Source organism: Anguilla anguilla, chromosome 6, assembly GCF_013347855.1.
Source record: "Anguilla anguilla isolate fAngAng1 chromosome 6, fAngAng1.pri, whole genome shotgun sequence".
Classification (NCBI taxonomy): domain Eukaryota; kingdom Metazoa; phylum Chordata; class Actinopteri; order Anguilliformes; family Anguillidae; genus Anguilla; species Anguilla anguilla.
This window is the reverse complement of record NC_049206.1, coordinates 47,009,677-47,031,791: the sequence shown is the minus strand read 5'-3', so window position 1 is coordinate 47,031,791 and position 22,115 is coordinate 47,009,677. Positions and strand designations below refer to the sequence as shown.

Below are 22,115 nucleotides of genomic sequence, written 5' to 3'. Positions count from 1 at the left end.
CGTTCCGGTGTCGTAACCGCGCCGAGCGGCGGCGACGCGGACAGCGGCCGGTAATGAATTGCGGGCCATTTCGCGGAGCGGTAAAGACGCGTTCGGCGCGGGAATCGCCCGTCAGAATACGCGGGCCGGCGTATCCGTCAGCCGCCAGCGACATCCGAACGTCGCGGCCGAAACGCGGAGGGGGGTGCGAACGAATTCCGGCCCGGCGTGAGCGGCCGCGGTCGAGGACGCGAAGCATTTTTCTCCTCTGCACCTCCGCTAACAGGAGACAGAGAGAGAGACAGAGGGAGAGAGACAAAGAGAGAAACAAGAGGGAGAGAGACAGAGAGAGACAGACCGAGATGGAGACAGACAGAGAGAGAGAGACACAGAAAGAGATGGAGAGACAGAGAGAGAGACAGACCGAGAGAGCGAGCGAGAGAGAGACAGAGAGAGGGAGAGAGAGAGACAGACCGAGAGTGAGAGAGATAGAGACAGAGCGAGAGAGAGAGAGAGACCAATCCCAATCTAATGCAAAGCCCCAGGAACAGGGCCATAAGGTACTGCTGCCTTTGAGTCTCTGTAGGTCACATGACCCAAAAGCATGTGGCCCTGTGGGCCTCGTCTACATCCATCAAACAGGAAGCTGAGTGTGGCAGGGGGGTTTCTGACGTCAGTGGGTACTGGGGTCCACCTAAAAAAGACTGCCCGTCATTGGCCCGCTTCACGGCCGTCCCTGAGCGGCTCCTTTTAAAAAGGGGAATTCCAGCCGCCATCGTCAGAGAGAGAGAGGTTAACGCACTTCACTCAAAGCCCATCGTCTTTCCCCTCTTTCGTCTGTCGCTGTCTGTCCCCCCCGCCGTCCCGTAATGAGGTAACGGGCGCGGCCCGTGAACCGGGGACCGGGCGGCGTGATTGACGGTCGAGACAGCGAATCAGACGGGCGGTGGTGAGCCTCTCTGCGGCGTTTCAGCCACAGCGCGGGAAGCGAAGGATTAGCGTCCGCCTTTAACGAAGACGAGCCGATTAGCCGTCGCAGACGCGGAAGGGATTCGGCTTCGGCGGGGATTTCGCCGTCTGTCGCTAACCCCCCCACCCCCCCCCCCTTCCCCGGCTGGTTAGAACTACCGTGTAAAAAAAAAAAAACAAAACGAAAAATGGACGTAATTACGGTTTTGTTTTATTCCGCGGCTTATTGGGGTTCGCCTAACCCCCCCCCCCCCCCGTTCCCGTTCCCGTCCTCGTTCGAGCGAGGGGAAGAAACACTGATTCGTCATGTAGAGTTTATCTGTTCTCGCAGGATTAGCCTGAAATAATTAACCGGGCGAAAGTCGGTTTTTTTTCCGTTCGTACCGGAGGCTTTTCGCGCGGAGCAGTAGCCGGCTTTCAGGTGAACTGCGGCTCTGGTACGGTGCGAATGTTCGTGCGTTCGCCAGATGCTGCTGTAATATGCTGAGGGGAGACACACCACCTCACGGTCTTTTTAAAATAACATGTACCAAAAAGGAATATTTTTGCCCGCTGGAATGATGTACTTTTGTACGCCGTTCCGTACCTACTGCGTCACTGTCGCCGCTATTTTGACAGTTTCACATTTTGTATCTTGAGAGGGTTTTTGTCTTTCTTTTTTCCAGTCAGGGGGAAAAAAAAAAAAAAAAACAGTTTTACAAAAACAATTCTTTCTCTACTCGTCATCCCCTCCCCCCCACCCCCCGTCCCAACGGAGGGGGGAAAAAATGTGAAGTAATACGTCGTGTCCGCGGACATATGTTGTCTAGACCTTCGATTACGCAAACGAACGAGGGTTTGCGTGCGCAAAAAAAATTTTTTTTTAAAAAAAGCTTCACCTGCCCGCCGCCAGTCTCTCTGACTGTGCCCGTCACCAAGACGGCAGACAAAAGCGCCACGTTGGCACCCCGCCATCTCGGCTGGCCGAGGGCGCGGAGATCAGGCAGCGGAGTCGCAGACGCTCCCCCCCCCCCTCCCCCACCCCACCCCGTCTCTCCTCCCTCCACTCCATCGATTAGTCAGGAGTGGGGTGCGGTGGGGTGGGGGGTAATTATATGGGCTTAATTATGTTTTTTAATAATCCACGTCAAAGATGATGAAAGACTTGGATGACTCCCAAAATTCTCCCGCGATTTCTTTTTTTTTTCCGTGCCCCCCCCCCCCCCCCCCCCCCCGCCCCCTCCAGACGAATACATTATTATATTACGGAGCATCTATATTCAGCCCTCTTACATGCCTCTTTGGGAGATATTTTATAATTCACTGCTGCTGTCTTTGGCTCCCATGAGCTTTGGAATCTAATATCAGTCAAAGGTACCTCTGGGTGTACACACACACACACACACACACAAACGCACACACATACAACACACAGGCACGCATTCATGCACACACACCCACACACGTGCACACTTGAGTATGCACATATCCACATGCACGCACACATACACACACAAGCACTTACCCACACTCACACATGCATGCATTCATACAATACAACACACACACACACACAAATGCTCACACTCACGCACGCACATACACACACACACACACACACACACACTCATGCGTACATGCACGCACGCACACGTATGGTCCTCCCAGGTTAGGGACTGGTCTGGGCGATCTGTAGTTTTGGCCATGTCGTAGCACACGACTACCATGTTGTATTTGCATGTCTCATTCTGTGTCTGCCTCTTTCCTGTTTTCTTCCAAATTCAGAGATTCAAAGAGAGTTCTGGTTGTGATTTGATACTTTAATGCAATTCAGGAATTTCAGGCTCTCTTGGTCTTCACTTAATTACAAAAGATTTGTGAATTCTGTGACAAAATAGATTTATTTCCATTACCGTATGTGGTCTTTAATACTCACTACTTACTGACCATGCAGACTGCGTATAATTTCATTACCTTTAAACCCCCCCGGCCAACACACACACACACACACACACACGCGCGCCCAGCCACATTGCTTTTTGGGCCACACACACGCTCTTCTTGTCCTGGTTAGTTCCAGTGGTCGGCGCTGCCTGGCTGCTGCCCAAGTGGAGAAGCTGGCCAGATTGAGCACCGATGCTCTGATGGGACATGCTGCTCACTTGCCCATTGTGCAGAAAACTCGCAGAGCGGATACCGTGTGCTGGCGTTAACAGCGCCTTTCTCTCTGCCTCTCCATTCCGTTCGTCAAAGGTTTTGTCCTTAACCTTCAGTTCGGCTGTACGTGCGTTCGGTTGTAATGTAAAGTCTGCTTCTTCAGTCATTATTGTACTCTGCATTATTGTACTTAGTAACTGCGCTGACATTTCTTTTGTGGTCAGGGCAGCTCTGTCTGGGTCTGGATATGACATGGAAAAAAAACCCACAATGCTTTGGCTGTTCAGTCCGTCCTTCAGTGGGAAGATTTTGCTATGGCATATATAATGTACGGATGTATAAACATTGCGTTCGTTGGGTTGAAAAATGCCCTTATTGGTCTTATACATTACTAAACACTTGCTCCCTTGGGATGGGGTTTTGAGGGGTGTGTGTCGGTGTAGCGCTCGTAGTCACAGAACTGGGCCCTGTGTATGTAATGGTCCTGAAATGTTCAGGCGGAGTTCCGTGGAGGGTCCTTCTTCAGGCCGGGAGCCTGTAGCGGTCTGCGGTGGCCTTTTGGCCCTCGTTAATGACACCCAGAAAGCCAGAAAAAGAAAAAAATAAACGTTTTTAACTTCCTTCTCCTGCCTTAACCTTTTTGACCGCGCAGCGCCTGACGTCCTCGTAACGGCTGTCCCCGCGTTCGCCGTTTCGACGGCCGCCTGTTCCGTTCCTCGCGTCGAAGCCGACGGACTGACCCTCCTGCGGGCCGGCGTTGCAGACGTCTTAGCGGTGCTCAGTGGAAATTGAGAGAGCAGCCAGGGGAGGGCCTCCTGCTACCCATAGTTACGGTTAATTAAAAAGCAGGAAATAAAAATCGGCCTTTGCTGTGCCGAATATCCTCAGACCGGTTTCAGGAGCGTCTGCAGCTTGTAGACATTAAACCGGCAAAGTAAAAAAAAAAAAAAAAAAAAGGAATGTTTAAAAAAGCGAAACGCATTCCAAAGTTCGCCTCCGAACTCATGAATAATGCTGTCTTCGGTGATCAGCCTTCGATCGTTATTCATTTGCATTTTGTTTACAGAGCTACCAGGTACGCAGAATAAAGACTTTTGACGCGAAGCGTTGCTCGCATTAGCGTTTCAGCGCGAGGGGTGCGGATGTGGAGCTTCGCCGCTGATGAGAGCGTACATTCTGCTTCCTCCAACAGGAGACAGTCCGAGCGCCCGGCTTAATCGAGCTGTCTGGTGAGATTATATTTGTCAAATCTAGCAGAACAGCTGCCCCACTGCTCTCAGCCTGCAGGTCCAAGGCTGACTGCCATCTGCTGGGCACTCTTTGTACTGCGCACGGCATGTAATGGCTCCTACCAGACTGGATTTTCTTTTCCTTTTTTAAAATCCTGGAGTAAAAAAAAATCAGGTCTGCCCATTTGTTACAGCAGTATCCTTCTGATGTTGAATTCCAAGTGAGAATTTATACATTACATAATTACACACCTTTTCCCTGTTTGCAGAGGAACTGGATGTCTGAAAGTTAAACTGTCGTGGCGCTGTGTTTCTGGTGTAAAGTGGTAAATAGGTCACGTTAATTTGCAGACAATGTTACACATTTGTTTCACAGAGAACTTCAGTCCTACGAAAAATAATTAGGAGCCTGATGACGATATCTAAATATTTTTAGTAGCGGAGGGAAAGGAACATCAACAACAACATCATTTTGTTTCTGCCCACTTATGATTTTGAGCGTGGTGTTAATTGAACCGAAGACTGCGGTACAATGCGCACACTGCGCGGTTGTAAATTACACATTAACATTTTACGCAGCAATTATTTTCTGATGTCTCAAAACTAAATAAACATATGGAACTATTCCAGCCTAGTTATTCCGCTGAGCGTCGTATTGTGATTCCCGTATTCCTTCAAGTGATACATTTAGTATTTTAGAGTTATAATGTGTATCGTATGGTATCTGGGGAAAAAAATGTTTCTCCAGAGCGGTAAAGAAATAGCGTGGGCACTGTTGTAATACCACACACACACACGCCCGTGAAATCTCATTGAGTCTTTTCTGTTCACGAGCTGCGGAAGCAGGCCAGTCTGACGGACTGTATTCAGTGTCTTCAGAAAGCATTCACTCCTCAACTTTTTTTTTTCCATTTTATTTATTTATTTATTCATTTATTTTCTTCCCTCCACCAATACGATAAATTCAACCCATTTATGGAAATATACAGAAGAGATTCAGTTGGTGGGGATAGCAGTGTTCATTACTCAAGCGACCTGTAGGCAGTTTGGATGTCAGTGGCTTGCCCTCTTCACGCGCGTATGATTGGGTCTCCTCTGACCAAACCGTGGCTAGCACTGCGGGTTTCAGAGTTGAACTGCGCGTCGTCTGCGCCCTCCTGAGCCGGCTGCGGGGACATAAACGAGCACGCTCGTACATATTTTGTGAGTTGGACATTCCAGTTTCGGTGGGATCTGAGGTGCCAAATTTTGAAAAGGGAAAGTAAAAATTTCTGAAGGCACTGTAGAGCACCAAAAACTAGGGTTGGGTATCGAGAACCGGTTCCAAAATTTCAGAAACCTGAACTGAAGAAGTCGCATATCGAATACTGAAAGAGTATTGTCAGTCACATTCTCAAAATGAGTGAAGTACGTTGAACACCAAAAAAGTCTGTTCAGTTGTTGAAGTCAACTCCGTGTGGTTAAGCTGAAGAGAGTAGGTGGAACAGAATGTAATCACTGGGGTAAATGAATTTTATGTAAGGGAGGAAGCACCTCCAGTGTGTCAGAACATTTACTGCAGCATGGTGTAAACCTCTTGTTTTCCCCAGTCGTAGCACCTCGTATTCAGCTAATGCTAGTAGCACCTCACACTCAAGTAACATACAAAAAGCACAACATTGTACATACAACTTTTATTTAGCAAGGTAGAGAATGATATTTACGATTTCACAGAGCAGTATGTCCCCTCCTCTGATTCATCCCCCGAGAACTTCTGATAGAGAAACTCGATTATTTCTCTATATTCTGCTCTATTTTTATTTATTTATTTTTTTTTTTTACCAAAAATGAAAGAAAAGACACCATATACCATACATTATTATTGGTAATTTACATTTTGTAGCTGCCAAAATCTGCTAATAAAGATAGTTTTGGCTTTTGAAACCTTTTGGTTTTATTTCTTACTCAGAAAATATGATAAGAATCACATCTGGGATTCAGTAAGAACCAGATTCGATAAGCAGAATCAGAACCAGGATCAGAATCAATAAAATCCTACAATACCCAACTTTACAGAAAACATGTGTGCATGGCTTCATAAATGTCTCTATTAACAAAGTATTGTGTGAATCTGTGCATTTCTTTTTAAAAAGCAGTGTTCCTCTCTTTTTCCTCTCTCACGTCCTAGCCGAGTTAACCTATGCCATTCTTGCGACTTCATTTCCTGTCTAGGAAGCACTCTGTAGGCCATTCTTTTGCAGTCAAGCTTTACTGTGGGGGGGAGAAGCAGGGGGCTTCGTATCTCCCAGAATGTCTGCTGCGGATTTCAGCCTCGGAGGCTGGTGCTCAGGAACTCTTCCTCCTCACGAACCTAGCAAGGCCTCACATCACGGTGGGCAGCGATTCAGGCGAGGCCCAGGCTTTCGGGCCTTCGGGACCTTCTGAAGTGTCCTCACGGTGTTGTTTAAAAGAATGCTAATCGGAGAGATAGATGGCACAGGGGAACGATTGGTGCAGGGAGGGGGTGGGGGAGGAGCTTCGCGCTTCCCCCATCAATATGCGCTCCGCGTCCCTGTCCTTGGGTAACCGCCCGCATCGGGTTCTTGAGTCAGCGGAATGGCGCATCGCTAATGAACGCGGCTCGAGGGTTCGGCTCAGACCTCTCCCTTTCTATCTCTCCCTCCCTCCCTCCCTCCCTCCCGGTCTGAGGAGCGGTCTGCTTCAGGCGGTCCTCGGCGAATTGCCGCGATAAAAGAGAGAGAGAGAGAGGGAGAGAGAGAGGGAGACGGAGAGAAAGAGAGCGAGGGCATCCGGTCACGGCGCTAAAAGCTGCAAAAATGGAAAGAAGGAGGGGAAAAAAAAAGCCTGAAATCAAAAGCAAAGCGGCTCCAATTAAGAGCATCTTTTGTTCGGTTCTCTTGGTCTCGTCGTCGACTGCGTCTGTCTCTCTATCTCTCTCCCTCTCTCGCCCCCTTCACCCTCTCTCTCAATTTTTAAAATGCATAATGCATATTATAAATTGATTAACAACCTGGAATAATTTAAATATAAGTAGGCAATAAATGAGGCAGGCTGTGCGGTCGGTGAGGGAGGAAATGTTGCATCTTGGTCATGCGCTCGAATAGAAATGCATAGTTTTCCCTTTAATTATGTGGGTTCAGTTGGTTGTTGGTTGGTTTTGCAGTTACTTTTTCTAAAATTCTGCTTTGATCTGTTTTAGACAGATCATGAAATCAAGAACTTTTAAAAAGTCAGCACTTTCCCTCCCTCCCTCCTTTTCTCTCGCTCCCTTTTTCTCTCCTTCCCTTCCCTTCCCAGAGATATCGCCAGCTGCTATTAGTTCAGCGTCTTCCTAGCTCGTGCCACAGCGCTGTTTGCCACGATGAACATCACGTGTCGCGTGATGCTAAAATCTTTTTAATCCAAGCTCGTCTTTTTGGATTAAAAAAAAAAAAAAAAGGTGCGCGCGGTGGTAATTAAACTGCTACACGTCTGTTTGCTTAAAGATTCTGTGTGCAGCCCCCTCTCCACCGTGTGGGTTTAAAAATAAATAAATAAAAGCCTGTTTAATGCAGCTGAAGCCCTTTCTCGTGCGTGCTGGACCCTGGAGGAGCAGCAGCTTGCTCTGCGGAAGCAGAACTCGTCGGATGTTGCCATATCCAGCGGGATGCGGAGGGAGGGATTTAGACCTTTAAACGACGGCGCTTCTGTTCTCTCCCGCTCATCTGCTCTGTGTTTGGGCTCGGATTAGTGTTGCAGTGCGGGGCGGGGCCCGGAGCGCGGGAACCCCCCGGTGGGGTTCGAGAGACCCAGCCGAACACGCTGGGGCGTCCCTCTTCACTCGGGGCGGGACGCGTAAAGGGCGGGAGAGGGTGTGAGAGAGGGATAGGGAGGGGCCTAGGAAGGAAGGAAGGAGGGAGGGAGGGAGGAGAGGAAGAAATGTTAGCAGGCCAGAGAGTGGGAAAGAGAGAGGAGGGAGGGAGGGAGGGAGTGATGCGGGGGGGGGGGGGGGGGGGATCGTGATCGTGGAGTCGGCGGGGCCGCGCGGTCGAACCGTTCTACGCCGGCGGTTACCATGGCTCTCTCCCGGTTCCGCTTTAATTATCCCTTCTCACCCGGGCGACCGGGGAGGAACCTGAGCATGAGCGCCCATCCGCTCCAGCGCCGCGGCGTAGGGTGTACAGCCATAATGATTTCTTTCTCATGACGAAAGGAGCGCGTTTATTTCATTAGCATCTCTGTTATTAGATACGGCGAGCGGCGTTGGGGGAATAGCCCCTTTGTTAAAGGAATTAGCCCTCCGTTAGGGGAACAGCCCTCCTCTTAAGTAGTCTCGTCGGTCCTCGTCGTTCCCCGGCGTCGTCGGGGGAATCGCCGGGAAACTCTACGCTAATCCCCCCCACCCCCCCACCCCCCTCGTTTGGCGGGAAGCGGCGCCAGATCGCTGCTTCGTTAGCCGCTTATGAAGATAAGCCTCCTAATTGACCGTCCGCAGGACTCCCGCACGCTTCCCCTTTCAGGGGGGGGGGGGGTCCGACCGCGGGCGCGTCCCGGTCTCCCGGGCGTCCTCGGGGCACGTGACGAGAAACGGTTCGAAGACGCCGACGCGCCCAGCGCTCGCCTTCCCGGTTTATCCGCACCGCTCCATTCGCCGAAAAAAAACCACGTTCAGACCTTCCTGGTCTTCAACCGGTTTGACTTTCATCTCTCTCTGGTTGAGAAGTGAGTCATTCCATTTCTCGCTCACCAGCCCTCCGCCCCCCCTCTCCCCCCCATTCCCAGTATGCTAGTCTTTGCTCATTAATTTCAGTCCCCCCCCCACACACACACACACACACACACACACACACACAAACACACAGCTCTACCTCCTCACAAACGAATGCATGGCGTGTTGCTAACGGCTAACGGGCCCAGCGTCCTCCCCGCCTCTTTAAGCTCATTGGGTGGAAGAGCTTCTCAGCCGCTCTCAGATTACTCGGATCTGGCCGAGCTCCAGGACACCGCGACCGCGTTCCCCGGGATACGGAGCTGCGCGGTGGTGAGGTTTCGGTTTCGCGCGCGCCAGGCCGGCTCAAGCCGTTAATTTCTCTCTGATGCAACAGAGAGGCGGAGGTGTGAAAGAGCCACCGAGCGGAGGTGAAGCAAGATGGCCGAGAGAGAAGGTCACGGGCCCCCGGGCTGGGGCGGGGCCGGTGCGGAACCCGCGTGGTACTCACAGAACGCGGAGAGGCCCTCCGCTCGGTTCGGCCGCGAGGAAGAAGCGCGCGCGTCGGGACCGCGAGGTCAAGCGGAGCACCGGGTCGGCGGTGTCCGAAGAAAAGCCGGACCGAAGGAACACCGGCCCCCCGAGCCTGGCTCGTCCCGGCAAGTGCCGGCAACTTGCTGCCGTCGTCCTTAAAATATTAGCTTCTCTCGTACTTTGAGACAGACGCCTCTCAGCGGATCGAGGCCCGGTATAATGTTATTCCACTGCCGTAATGTGAGCGCACCACAGACTTGAGCAATTATAAAACTCCACGAGCTGGACTCGCTGTGAGGAGAGAACGTGGGGAATTCGCGCTGAAATCCAAAAATTGAAAGCGTCAGCCGTAAGTCGCACCTTTTCTGTCCCGTCAGCAGTGCTCTCAGTCAGTCTGCCGTCGTATCTGTGACACGTTATTTACGTCTGCCCCAAACTTCATTCCCCTGGAGGGTGTATGATGAATCGCCCAACACGTTGAAATCATCCTTAATTGGATGCTGATACACTTTATTTACGCAGAGGGTCTTCTCATACCGTGTTCTGTTGTAGTTTTTGAATCCTCTTTAACCCTTTAAGGCGTGAGATCACAAATACGTGATTAGAATGTTCTCAACTGAACATTCGAATGCTGATGTAGCAATCACTACTGGTAAATGAAAGCAGCGGAGTTCTAGAACACTGACTTAGAATTTTTCAAAAAAACATTCCAAAAAATCTACTCTACAAAGGGTTAAAATCATTTCCCACCACTTCGAGTTTCCTTTCCAGACATTTCTGTGTGTCTCTATGCACCTCTTAAATATTAATGTCTCTATGCACCTGTCTCTGGAGGGATGGAGAGGGGGAGGCGGGGAGTGAGAGACCGAGAGTCTGTGAGCGCAAGGACGGGGCCCACCGGAAACGTCTGTGAAAACACCCCGCCGCGGCGCGGTCCGGCTCCCTGATGTCTTTTTAACGACGCGGTCGAACGCGCCGCCGTTTCTCCGTCTCGGGACGGGATGATGGACGGCCGTGCCGCCGGGCGGGCGAGGGCCGTCGTGTGCGTCGCCGCTTCTCGTGCCGCGGTTTCTCCAAAAAAAACAAAAAAAAACGCTAACGTCCAAAACGTACGCGCTCGCTCGGGGCGTCGTCCCTCTACGCCGTACCGGCCCGTCCCACCCGGTTACCGCGGCGGTCCGCGATGCGAACACCAAGCGTGTCACGCTTCCTGTGTCCGTCTGTCGGTCCACACGTCGTTAGCCCGCCGCCTTCGCCTCCGCCCCTCCCCCCCCCCGTTGAACACTGAGGTGACATTACGCGGGCCCGATCGCCCAATCGGACCGCAGTTCCACCGTCTCCACGGTCACCGTTCCGGAACGCGAGCGTAACAAGCGCCGTGCTGCTCTGTAGCAACATCGTTTTCCTGATATCGAGCCTAGGTGGCCGTGATCATCTCAATATTTATCTCATTATGACAATTACACGTCTCGGAGGTGAGCGAATGGCTGTGGGGGCGCCAGCTGGTTGTATTTGACAGCTATTTGGAGACTTAATGCCCGGAGTAATTTGTGGCGGAGAGAGAGAACGGGGAGCGATTTGGAGCCGGGCCACATTGGAAGGGGGACGCGCGTTGGCTCGTTAGCGACGCGGGCTGGTTTCGGGCGCGTGGGCACCGCGGAGTCCTCCAGGTGGACCGCTCGGCCCGGGTCTGCGCCTCTTCCCAAAATCGGCAGGAGCCGGGTCCTCTTCTGAGGGACCTGTTCTGGTCCTCCTGCCCCTACCCGGTCTCTCGGGGAGTGTTCGTCAAGCTCGTTCTTACGCCGGACACCTGGACAGCGTCGAAACTTTTCCTTCGTGAGATTCGTCTCGCCGTCGGCCACTCAGGCTTCGTCATTAAACCCATTTACCTGTTTAGCCAGGTAGGTCAGCCGAATCAATGAGATTTTCATTTAGAATGGTACCCTGAGGAATTGGAAGTAGAAATTAGGGATAGTGTAGCATACTGGATTTGAGGCACCAGCGTACATTTATTCAGTGTTTACTTGATGAGGCCTTAGAACCGTCAGTAGAACCGTCAAAGAAAAAAGAGACAGGACAAATGGTATCTATAATAAGAAAATTTGTTAAGAGAATTGGTCAGTGCCATTTTGTTAATGAACTGGTGAAATTACAGTAAAATGACATACAACCCCACACAAAATAGATGAATTTATAAAGTTATTTCTGATGACTCATTTGGGACTAAAAGGGGTAATGTTAAAGAAACCAAAACAAGCTAGCGGCTAACAAAATGACAAGTAGCTTTGGCTGCAGAGGAGCAGTAGATTATTGCCATAGCGTATGCAAACATAATGAGGTCATTATGTTGCTTGTACTGTGAATCACTCTGTCAGTATGCTCCCATTAACAGAAATGAAAGACAACACTTAAAACAGTTCAGCAAAACAAAACGTAATTCCAGTCACTAGACGAAACTTACAGTAACTCAAATTGATGTCCGCACCAAGGATTACGAATGGCTTTGTTTACTTGGTGGGCTCGGGGGGTTGGGCCAGTCCAGAGTTCCCGCAGTCCGCCTGCTCGTCCGCTGCTAGTCCTTCCATGGAATAATCTAGAAAAGAAGCCAGTTGAGCGGGTAGCTTGCTGAGGTGTTTTACGTGGGAGGGAATTTTTTTGATGTTGTAAAGGTCCAGGAGCGCTCTACGCGACACGGGCAGTAGAGCTGGGGCCTCGCTACGGCTGAGGCGCCGCGTCCGCCAAATGTTCCCGCCACGTCTTCGCAGGCGCGTACATCTCACGCCGGGGTGTTAGCGCGCCGCGGCTCTTTGTTGTTCTGCTGTGGAGCGTCTAGCCTGGCGTCAGTTTGTCTGAGGACACTTTGTCCCTGCTGCTGACTCACCATGTGTTACAGCAGCCAGTAAGATGTAAGGGACGAGATTGGGTGACCAGACGTAGAGTCAAAATTTGACCAGGATACATAGAACATCCTATTCTTTTGAAAAGTGAGCCGACCAAAAGGATGAAGTCTGGTGGCCAGGGAAGAATGTTTTGATTGTCAAAATGTTGTTGCAGAACAAATTTTGAAACAGTTCAACCCCAACCCCCCCCCCCCCACACTGAGGAACCGGAACACTTTCTTCTACCTAGCTGTTGATAATAGCCTTTGAGTATCTATCAAGCTGTTGAGTAAGCGTTTATTATGTGCTGCTGACAAGTGACTGGCATTATTTGTGAATATACTGCCTTGTTTCATTAGGCACCGTAAGAAGGGAAATGGCGAGTGCTTCTGTCCGCGGTCGAGCGAGCGCTCGTCCTTGTCGTGCAGCGGCGCGCGACCGTCGCTCGTTCCGCCGGTCTTTAAACGACCTGGGCGCAGATTGGGGTGGACGGGTCATTACCGCTCCTCCTCAAATACCCGCCGGTTTCTTCGTGGCCTTCGATGCGTCGTAGACGACGCAGACGCGTGCCGCCAACGCGCTCGCGGGAATCGGGAGAAAACCCGGGCCCGAAATAGACCCCCGAGTGCCTGTCGGAACGACCTTCGACGGGCCGCCTGAGGTTGCTGCTGAAAAGCGATCAATATTTAACCTTGCGGCTGTGATTTAACGCGCGGCGCCCGAGCATTAAGCCGTCCTGAGAAGGCGTTTGAAAGTGTAATGATCGGCCGGCTGTTCCCTGAACATGCCCCCGACAGAGCTGATTGGTTGTAAGTGCTCGGAAATTACCTCGGTGCCCTTTGCATTGACAGAGAGAGCCCGGGCTTGCCTGTCTGGATGGAATGTTCCAGAAAGTGTTACGGCAAAAGTAGTGAGGGCTGCTGGGAGGTGTTGCCCGGGCAGGAATTGTGCTCACTGCGTAGTCCCGCCTCCTCCGCGTTGTCCCCCGCTTCGCCTGGCGTGTTTTGGGAGAATCCTGGAGGTGAATTCCCAGCATGCCTCAGTTTCTCAGGCGGTGGCTGTGGACTGGAGATCTACTGTCTCGTAGGTTTTCATTTCAACCCTAATTCGGCGCACCTGATTCTGCTAATTAGCAGCTCATTGATATCTCTAGCTGTTGAATGAGGTGTGCTTTGGTAGAGTTGGAGTGAAAACCTACACGACGGTAACATTAGATCTCCAGGAGCAGGGTTGGGGAGCCCTGCTGTGGACTGAGATCAGTTGATTGTTTTATTCAGTTAACCGTACGGTTGGCCGGGATGGTCGCTCGGGAGTTCCAGTGGTGGAAAATGGCTGTGGTCCTTCGTATTTTGTTCACAACCTGCATCAGAAACATGGAGGGATTATGGTCTGTAGAGGTGCTGAAGGATGACGGTGGATGAATCCTCCCACTCTGTGTTCCTTCTCAACTACTCACAAGCTTAGCGAGTCTCAGTCCACCCCTCCTCCAGTATTTATCCATCACCAGTATGCTTCTTTTGTTATGTGTCGTGTTAGGAGGCCTCGGTATACCTCCTGTCACACGATACAGCAAATTTCATTCCATTTCATGGAGCCCAATCATTTTTAAAAAATCACCAGGCCTAGTCAAATTATATACTGTATGTGCCTGCTAACTTGCTAGTAAGCTCAATAGGTTGCGATCAGACAATTGAATGGGTAGAGTATTCAGTATGTCTTCTATATATGGCCACAACTTTATCGTGAGTATAGAGTGTAACGTTAACAATGTAAGCAAGTAACGTATTTTAATACAGTAATAGTGAGAGAGCAGTATCCACGTTACCATGAGCTCGTATGACTTCAGACGTCCTCACGAAATCTCACTCTGTGTGTCTCTTCCCCTTCCAGGACCTGTCGGGCTCCATCGACGACCTGCCGACGGGGACGGAGGCGGGGCTGGGCTCGGCGGTCAGCGCCTCGGGCTCCACCAGCAGCCAGGGCGAGCAGAGCAACCCGGCGCAGTCGCCCTTCTCGCCCCACGCCTCGCCCCACCTCTCCGGCATGCGCGGCGGGCCCTCGCCCTCGCCCGTGGGCTCCCCCGTCGGCTCCAACCACTCCCGCTCCGGCCCCATCTCGCCCGCCAGCGTCCCAGGTGCGGCTCCGCCCCCTTCCTCTCAGACCTGTCAATCAAAAGAGAGAACTGTCTTTTTAAAAAATGCACTAATCATATATATATATTTTTTTTTTGGGGGGGGTTTTTCCTTTATTTGATAGAACAGTGTAGCGAGACAGGAAGAATTAGGAGGAGAGAGACAAAGCGTGCGACAAAGGTCGGCGGTCGGATCTGGCCTGGGCCTTTCTGTGTGGAGTTTGCATGTTCTCCCCTTGTCCGCGTGGGTTTCCTCCCACAGTAGAAAGTCATGCAGGTAGGCTAATTGGAGATTATAAATTGCCCATAGGTACGAGTGTGTGAGTGAATGGTGTGTGTGCCCTGCGATAGATTGGTGGCCTGTCCAGGGTGTATTCCTGCCTCTCACCCAATGCATGCTGGAATAGGCTTGAACACCCCACGCAGCCCTGCCCAGGATAAGCGGGTATAGATAATGGATGGATGGATATTTTAACAACGATGGAATTTCAATCACACGTGAGTTAACACATGAATTCATGTGCGGTTGAAGTTCCATCGTTGTTGAAATGTGATTAGTGCATTTTTTTTTTATTACCGTTCTCTCTTTTGACCCTTCTGACCTCCTATTGGTAAATTCTCTTGTCATGCTTTGATTTTATTGGCCGAGTAGAAGTGAGATACTATGGACAGTGAGCAGAACTGATGGGGAAAATAACCAAATATACCGGGCCATTGAACAGTAGGCTTAAAAAATGTCCACACAGTACTTTGTGTAAAATAAGCTTGGTTCCGTCTGCTGCTAGACCGAATTTTAGTATCGTAAAGTTGGCAGCCGGCCTGCCACCAGCAACCTGAATGCTGTTGCTGCAAAACATCTATGCTGGAAATTCTGGAAACGCCTAAAAAGAAGTTGTTTGTTTTGTTGGTTGCGTGTGTGGATATCGACGAACTTCATGCAACTGTACATGTGCAAGAAATCAGTAAGCAGTTGATCTATTAGCATTCGTTCTTTTTTATTTTATTTTTATTGACTATTTTTCTATATTGTGAACGCTTTTGTTTTACACACGCAGAGAACAGTCAGGAAAATGTGTTGCGAGACATCGTGTGTAAACGCACGATCGTATTTTTGGAGGAGCGTGTTTTTCGTATTCTCAGTTCCATACATCGGGTACAACGCAACGTCAGCAGCGTGAAGTCTAATTTAGCCGCATGACATTAATGAGGGTAAACACAAACTGAAAAGTGTGCGCCCTGCGCGAGTTTGTATTCTGTTTGTATTTCCTTCAGGAAACACACACGCAGGTCCCGACCGCAACTGCGTGCGCTTCGCTGAATTTGCTTTTCCCGTTAAAGTCAAATCTGCTCTGATTGCACATTTGCGGGTCCCGTGTTTACCGAGAGCGACGCGGAGCCTCCGCTCGCCGGTGGAAAGTGTGCGCTTTTTTCGACGCTCTCCCCCGCACTAACCATAACAAGCTTTTAAAAAATCCCTCCGGTTGCCTCGAAATCGTTTGTCTTTTCCGCACCAAACTTTTCTGAGCTTAATGACCGGGCGACCCAGCGCAAAGCTGCTGTAATGACTGCAGATGTGCATGGTGGCCTACGTTATTGTTTTGACGTATCGCCCTCAGGAGCGTAAGTGCCGTCGTTTGCCCCGCGCCGAAAAGTTTCACTTCAGCAAGAATTGTTTCCAACCACCGTAAAGCCTCCTGAATAAATAATCAACCGTCAGGCAATTGCCTTGAGTGCACAGTGGCCGCGTTTGTGGATGCGAGCGTCAGCATTGCCTCGGCGATGGCTTTCTGTACGGTAGCGGTATCTGCTTGCGTCGTGATCCCCCCCCCCCCCCCCCCCCCCCCCCCACATCAAGTCCGTCGCCGTCAACGCGCGGAGTCTCTCTGAACCTAATTTTAGGTACGATTTTGGGTCACGGTGCTCGGGGTTGTTTTTTTGTATTCATTTCGGGCTCTTTGGTTTCGGCTCGGCTGGTTTTTCCTGATTGATGTCGAGCTGCGGGAAGCCTCTGCTAGGGCTGTCAATCACTCTGAGGAGGCGGGGCAGATACACAAAAACAGAAAGAGAAGACTTGACATCAATAAAAGCGGAGACCGTCACACCTCCAAATCCGACTGCCAGAGCAGGGAAATGAGATTAAATATCACGCTATGCTCCACTTTGCTTCAGTGACATCACCCTGCTTAATTTGACTCATGTAAATGTAGAACCCTATATTTTCTATGCATTTATCAGTGCTTGGGCTTCACAGAATCACACCATAGTCCTGGACCTAACATTCTCTACTGTTGTGTAGATTTTAAGGGATAAAAGTACTGGGGGAATGCACGTCAAATACAGTTTCCATGGACAACCACCGTCTTAAATCTCAACCCTGTCCCGTGGGTCCCCGCTCAGTTGGAGTCACTGTGAAAGCGCGTGGCCTAGCAGGAGGGACCCGCCCCCTCTCTCGCCCCCGCCCCCGCCCCCGCCCCCTCCGACCCAACCCCCGCCGTGCGTTAGGGTTAATGGGGGCACCCGGACGAACAGCGTATCATGTCTGCCGGTCATTAAAAAAAAAAGGACCGGTTTTATGAGACCGGCCAAAGCGACTCCAAACGACCGGGCCCATTAGTTCTCCCCGGCGCGGCCCGGCCCGGATCGTCTTTGATAGCGCTGTTATCCGCTTTCAGTCGGAGCTGAAGCCGCAGTTCTTCCTCCCCGTCCTGCTCGGGGGCCCCAGTAATGAGGTCCACGGGAGACCAGTTAGGCCCCGCGGCCCTTTCAGCCTCCCCCCCCGCCCCACACCCCTCCCCGCCCCCCTGGCTGGGAACGCAGACTCGCGTCAGACCCTGGCTCGGTTAATCATTTGCGCGCGTTTTCCCGGCCATCTTGGGACCGTTTTTTTTCCGCCATGCGCGGTATTTACAGCGCCCCCCCCCCTCCCCCCCGAGACTCGGAAAAATGACGGGGGTGTGCTGGCTTCACGGGGTCTGCGACTCGTGGAATTCTGTGCTTTGAAAGTTAAAACGCCCCCATTTTTCACATCCGCGTTCTGGGCCCCCTACCCGTCCAAAAAAAAATGCTGCTCCGCCCACCGGCGTGGACTGGTCGGTGTGGCATGCGACCCAATGGGACGCCGACGCTAAGTTTCTCTGCATGCTCTTGGGCTAGTCTCGAGAAGTACTGCTCTCGCTTCCCTAAACCTCTCTGCATTTTCACTCATTCCTCAGTGTGTGAGCGTGATAGACTGGGCCTTTCCTCGGCAGTCCGTGTTCCCTTTTGGATACACGGAGGTCCCACAGTGTGACTTTTTTGCCTAGAGTTAGGCCCGAAGTTAGAACCGCAGAAATACGTTCCAGAGCGCCGTGCCATTCCTCATTTGCGTGACTAATACCCGCCATCTGCTTTCAAAAGCGGCCTTCGAAGATCCCCGTCCGTCTTTATTCCGCGCGAGGGGTATTCACTTTACGCTCGCTTTCGGTCGCGGCGCTTTCAGCTGCTGCTTCCTGAAATGATGTAGCCTTGCGCTGAGACGACAGCCGCGCAGAGCGCCTTATCGATCACCCGAAAGACTCCTCCTCCCTCCTCCTCCTCCTCCTCCTCCTCCTCCCTCGACGCCCGGCGCATTACGTGGAGGGAACTTCATCAGCCATTTAAAACAGATACGGCGAGAAAAGACGCGTCTCGCAATTAGATACGGGAACCGACGTCTGAATGCGCAGTTTACTGCTGATCCAAGACTCCGTTTCCCAGGAGCGGCGGGGGAGACGGCGTGTCACATGACATTAGGCACCGACGACTCCTTAAGTGCGGAGAAATGCCACGCGGTGAATTATTTAGCCGCTGTCTTTTAAAGATCTAAGCGTTTGTTCCGCGCGTGTGTTTAGCGCACTGGCGGTCGCACTGTAACGGCTCATTAAAAATGAAAGCGGAGGTAGAGCCGGGAGACGTATCGGGGGCTGGAGCGACCGGTCGCCGGCGGACCTGGGTTTATTGAGCTCTCTCTCTCTCTCTCGAGCCTTCCGATTGGCCGAACGGAGAAGCGCACGGGACGCGGTCAGGAACCGGGGCGGCGGCGGCAGCGGCCGTCCGCGAGCTCTAGCGTGACTGGCACAGCCGCTAAAACAGACCTGGACTCGCGTTTCAGCTTCGGACTCCGCCTTAAAACAAGTACATCATCTCACAAAAAAAGCTTTTTTTAAAAAAATACAGCCAGTAGGAGGGGAAAAAAATTGCCGTGTTCTAGAAAGAACTGAATAACAAAGCAGTGCGGGGTCCTGACATCCACATGTAATAAAACAATAGGAATGGCCTACCCCGGGGCAGTATAGGAGCTCAGGGTGGCCGCTTCGATGCCTGCGTGATTTTATTTTATTTTTTTTTTACATCGCTGCCTCCCCTTTAAATATATCACGAAAATATAACGTCGTAAAACAATAAGCCGCGCCTCAAAAAACCACCGACGTGCCGTATTTTACCCCGCCGAAGTTTGACGTCTGACGACGGCGGCTCCCGCCCCGCCCGCGGGCCTCGGCGGGGCCGATCGCTTCTGAAATCGCGTCGGGGCGCTAAGCTCGGAAACGAACGCGGTCTCGCCGCCCGGCGTGATTTAAAGGGCCGGATCGGCGCGGCCCGGGGCATTCTGATGGATCGCGGGTTTCGGTTGGTTGGCGGGCGGGCGGGCGGGCGGGTTAGCGCTCCTGTCTTTTCTTCCGTCAGTGCAGTGGCGTGCAGAGACGGGCGCTTGATCGAATGAGCCCGCTCTGTAGGGACGTTGCGTAGCTTAGCGGTTTGAAGACGGGCGGTGCCGTCACACGGGAGGCTGTAGCTGTCTGAGGCGGCCTTCCCCGGCGACTGAACCTTGGGCTCCGAGCGCCTTCGTTTTCTTTTGTCTATCAATGAATTTCTTGTATAATTGTGCAGTTCTGACCCAGAAAGCAGCATTACACTGGCCAATGGGGGTGGAAGGAAATATACTTATACCCCCGTGTGTCCAGAACGTGAGAGTGAAGAAGAATTGCCCTTGGCGAGATGTTTTTTTTGGTTTGAATGGCAGAACTCCTCCCACCTTCATTTACCGCATAAACTGTGTTTTTGTCGTCACTCCTGCTGTTGCGTTTTTGGATGTTTTATCTCCGTTTGTTTTTGTTTTTTTTTGGGGGAATTTAGCAGATGCTCTTATCCAGAGCGATTTGAGAAGTTTGCGCTTCCGCACGCGATCCATTTTATACAGCTGGAAGTTTTTGTGAAGCGATTCGGGTTAAGTTCCTTGCTCTAGGGCACGATGGCAGCGGCCCAGCTGGGAATCGAACCAGCAAACCTCTGAGTTTTACAGGCCCCGCTCCATAACCGCTACGCTTCGCTGCCGCCCGCGTGGTCCGGACGCATGCTAATCGCCCCTTTAGAGGAGACGACAATGAAAAAGGCACTAATTCTGTCCCGTTTTCTCTTTTGGTTTATAGCTCAAACATAATCTTAATGAGTTCTGAAGTTCTTAACGCCATCTGCTAATGCCGCGCATTTCAATGTCCTGCGTTCCGCATTTCATCCCCGAGCAAATTATAACTGTACATAAATTACAGTGCATGTCAGTTGTTTATGTGGTGCGAGGTCAAAGGTCAATTGTCTCCAATGTAGTTTTATTATACTGTACAGCTGGAAGGGTTGAAGAAAGCATCATCTTTTCTTCTTACGAGACCTTGCATTAAGCTGACATCATTTGAATGAAGCTTCACTAAATGATTTGCGATTTGTTGTCTGTGATTTTTCAATATGGTAACTTGACTTTTTTGTGAACATTGGGGGGGGGCGGGGAAAGAAGCAAATATGCAAATTGGGCCACGGTAGCCCAGCCTCTGAAAGATTTGACCCTGTGGTCAGGTTTTTGTATTGGAGGGCATTGAGACAGACTGTTGTGGTAGACGGACAGCGGTATGGGAAAGCGAGACTGTCCACCGCTCGGCGTCTCCCCCGCGTCTCATCCCGTCTCCCTCCCCCCCACGCAGGGACGCACATGGCCCCTCAGACCCCGGGGAACGTGTCCGACGTGGGGTCCCACTCCACGCTGAGCCAGTCCCCCATGTCCCAGGAGAGAGGTAAGCCGGCCTCGCCCGTCACACCACACTTCTTATCCCTCTTCCTTCCCCCAGCCTCCATTTTTACAAGTATGGCACTGGAATGAGGAGGGCTAGCACGGGGAGGATATTACATTTGTTTCCTCTCAGTTTGTAAGGCACCACTCGATTGTTGAACTGAATATTTACTATGGCACGGCACCCACGCAAACACACGCAGAGCCATGAGCGGAATATTTGATAGGCTGTGTGTTATTGTGACCTCACTGTGACATCATCGTTCCTTGCTCCCGTCGTGAATAATTTCTCTTTCTGGAGCTTTCCATGGCCAGTGGTCTGTCGGGCCTGGCTGTTCTGTCTGGGAGAGTGGAATGAGTAACGTTTCTTGGACTAATAACTTGTGAAGTGCAAACTGCTCCTCATAAAGCCTTACATATGAAAGATTTGTTGATCCTAGAGTTGACGCAATCGTTGGCAGTGACGCGTTCCTCAGTTATATAACTTTGCGCGCTGTCTAGCTGAGGCCATATTTCCAAAATTCTCTACAAATATCTACAGTATACCCTCTCAATATGCCTCACCTGCAAAGCTTGACTACACCATGCACGTCATCTCACTCTTGACTGGCAACACCTGGTCCACTTTTGAGACCTAGGCTGTTGAAAATGGACTGAAGAATGCTTCGCGGGTCTGGAAATGTGGCAATTTCCATTCAGTAACGGTCTACGAGTTTGAATCATTTAAAAGCTGAGGTGCCACAGGGTGGGTGGCCAGTTCTCCCAAGTACACCAAGTCATGATGGAGGCATAAAAGTCTTCCTGTTCTGCTCGGAGTACCGCTTTTACTGCACACGTGTTTGCCTGCACTCGGGTAGTAAAAATATCTTTATTGCCCTTCACAACGGGACTGTCAGAGAACTGCGAAACACAGAACAAAATGCATTTGGTCACATTGATACATTTAATGCAGTCACACCTTCAGTTTGTTTAAAAATGTCAAGGAAGGGAAGATTTTTTTGGTTGGAAAGTACGTGCTATTGTCTGAACGTCAAGAGAAAGAAGAGGGCAATTTCTAACATGAAGTTTTGGTGCAGTTTGTCCTGGTTTGGTTCTGCTCCAGCCATCTCTTCAGCTGTCTAAACCTGAATGTTGAGCATGTGTTGTGGCGTATGCTTTTTAGGTGTCCTCTACCCCTGAACAGTATAAAGCACCACTAATTACGCCCAATTCCATTAGCCGTTGAGCTACTTAAAACGGCTCCGAGACAGCCTCTCTCAGCTCGTAGCCAGAAAAATCTCTGGCATTCGGGAAAGGGTACGAAACGGGGAAAATGCTTCAGCATAGCCGAGTTAATTATGGCATGATATTTTGCCTTTAGAATTATATATATATATATATATATATATATATTTTGGATTGACATGATACTGTTTAAATTATATGATTAGATGAACTCATTCGAGTGCCTGTAGCCTCCAGGACCGCGCTCGTTTCCATTATTTTACCGCGCCGCTTT

At 50.9% G+C, this 22,115-nt stretch overlaps 1 protein-coding gene across 7 annotated transcripts in view; it reads left to right on the top strand.

Annotated features, from left to right (window-relative positions):
• Window positions 1-22,115, top strand: part of arid1b (AT rich interactive domain 1B (SWI1-like)) — a 113,924-nt gene that overhangs the window by 59,382 nt on the left and 32,427 nt on the right. For all 7 annotated transcript variants that reach the window (XM_035422876.1, XM_035422875.1, XM_035422879.1 and 4 more), the window contains 2 exons: window positions 14,304-14,547; window positions 20,532-20,621. In XM_035422876.1, the coding sequence (XP_035278767.1) occupies window positions 14,304-14,547; window positions 20,532-20,621 (334 nt within the window). The remainder of the gene's footprint in view (window positions 1-14,303; window positions 14,548-20,531; window positions 20,622-22,115) is intronic.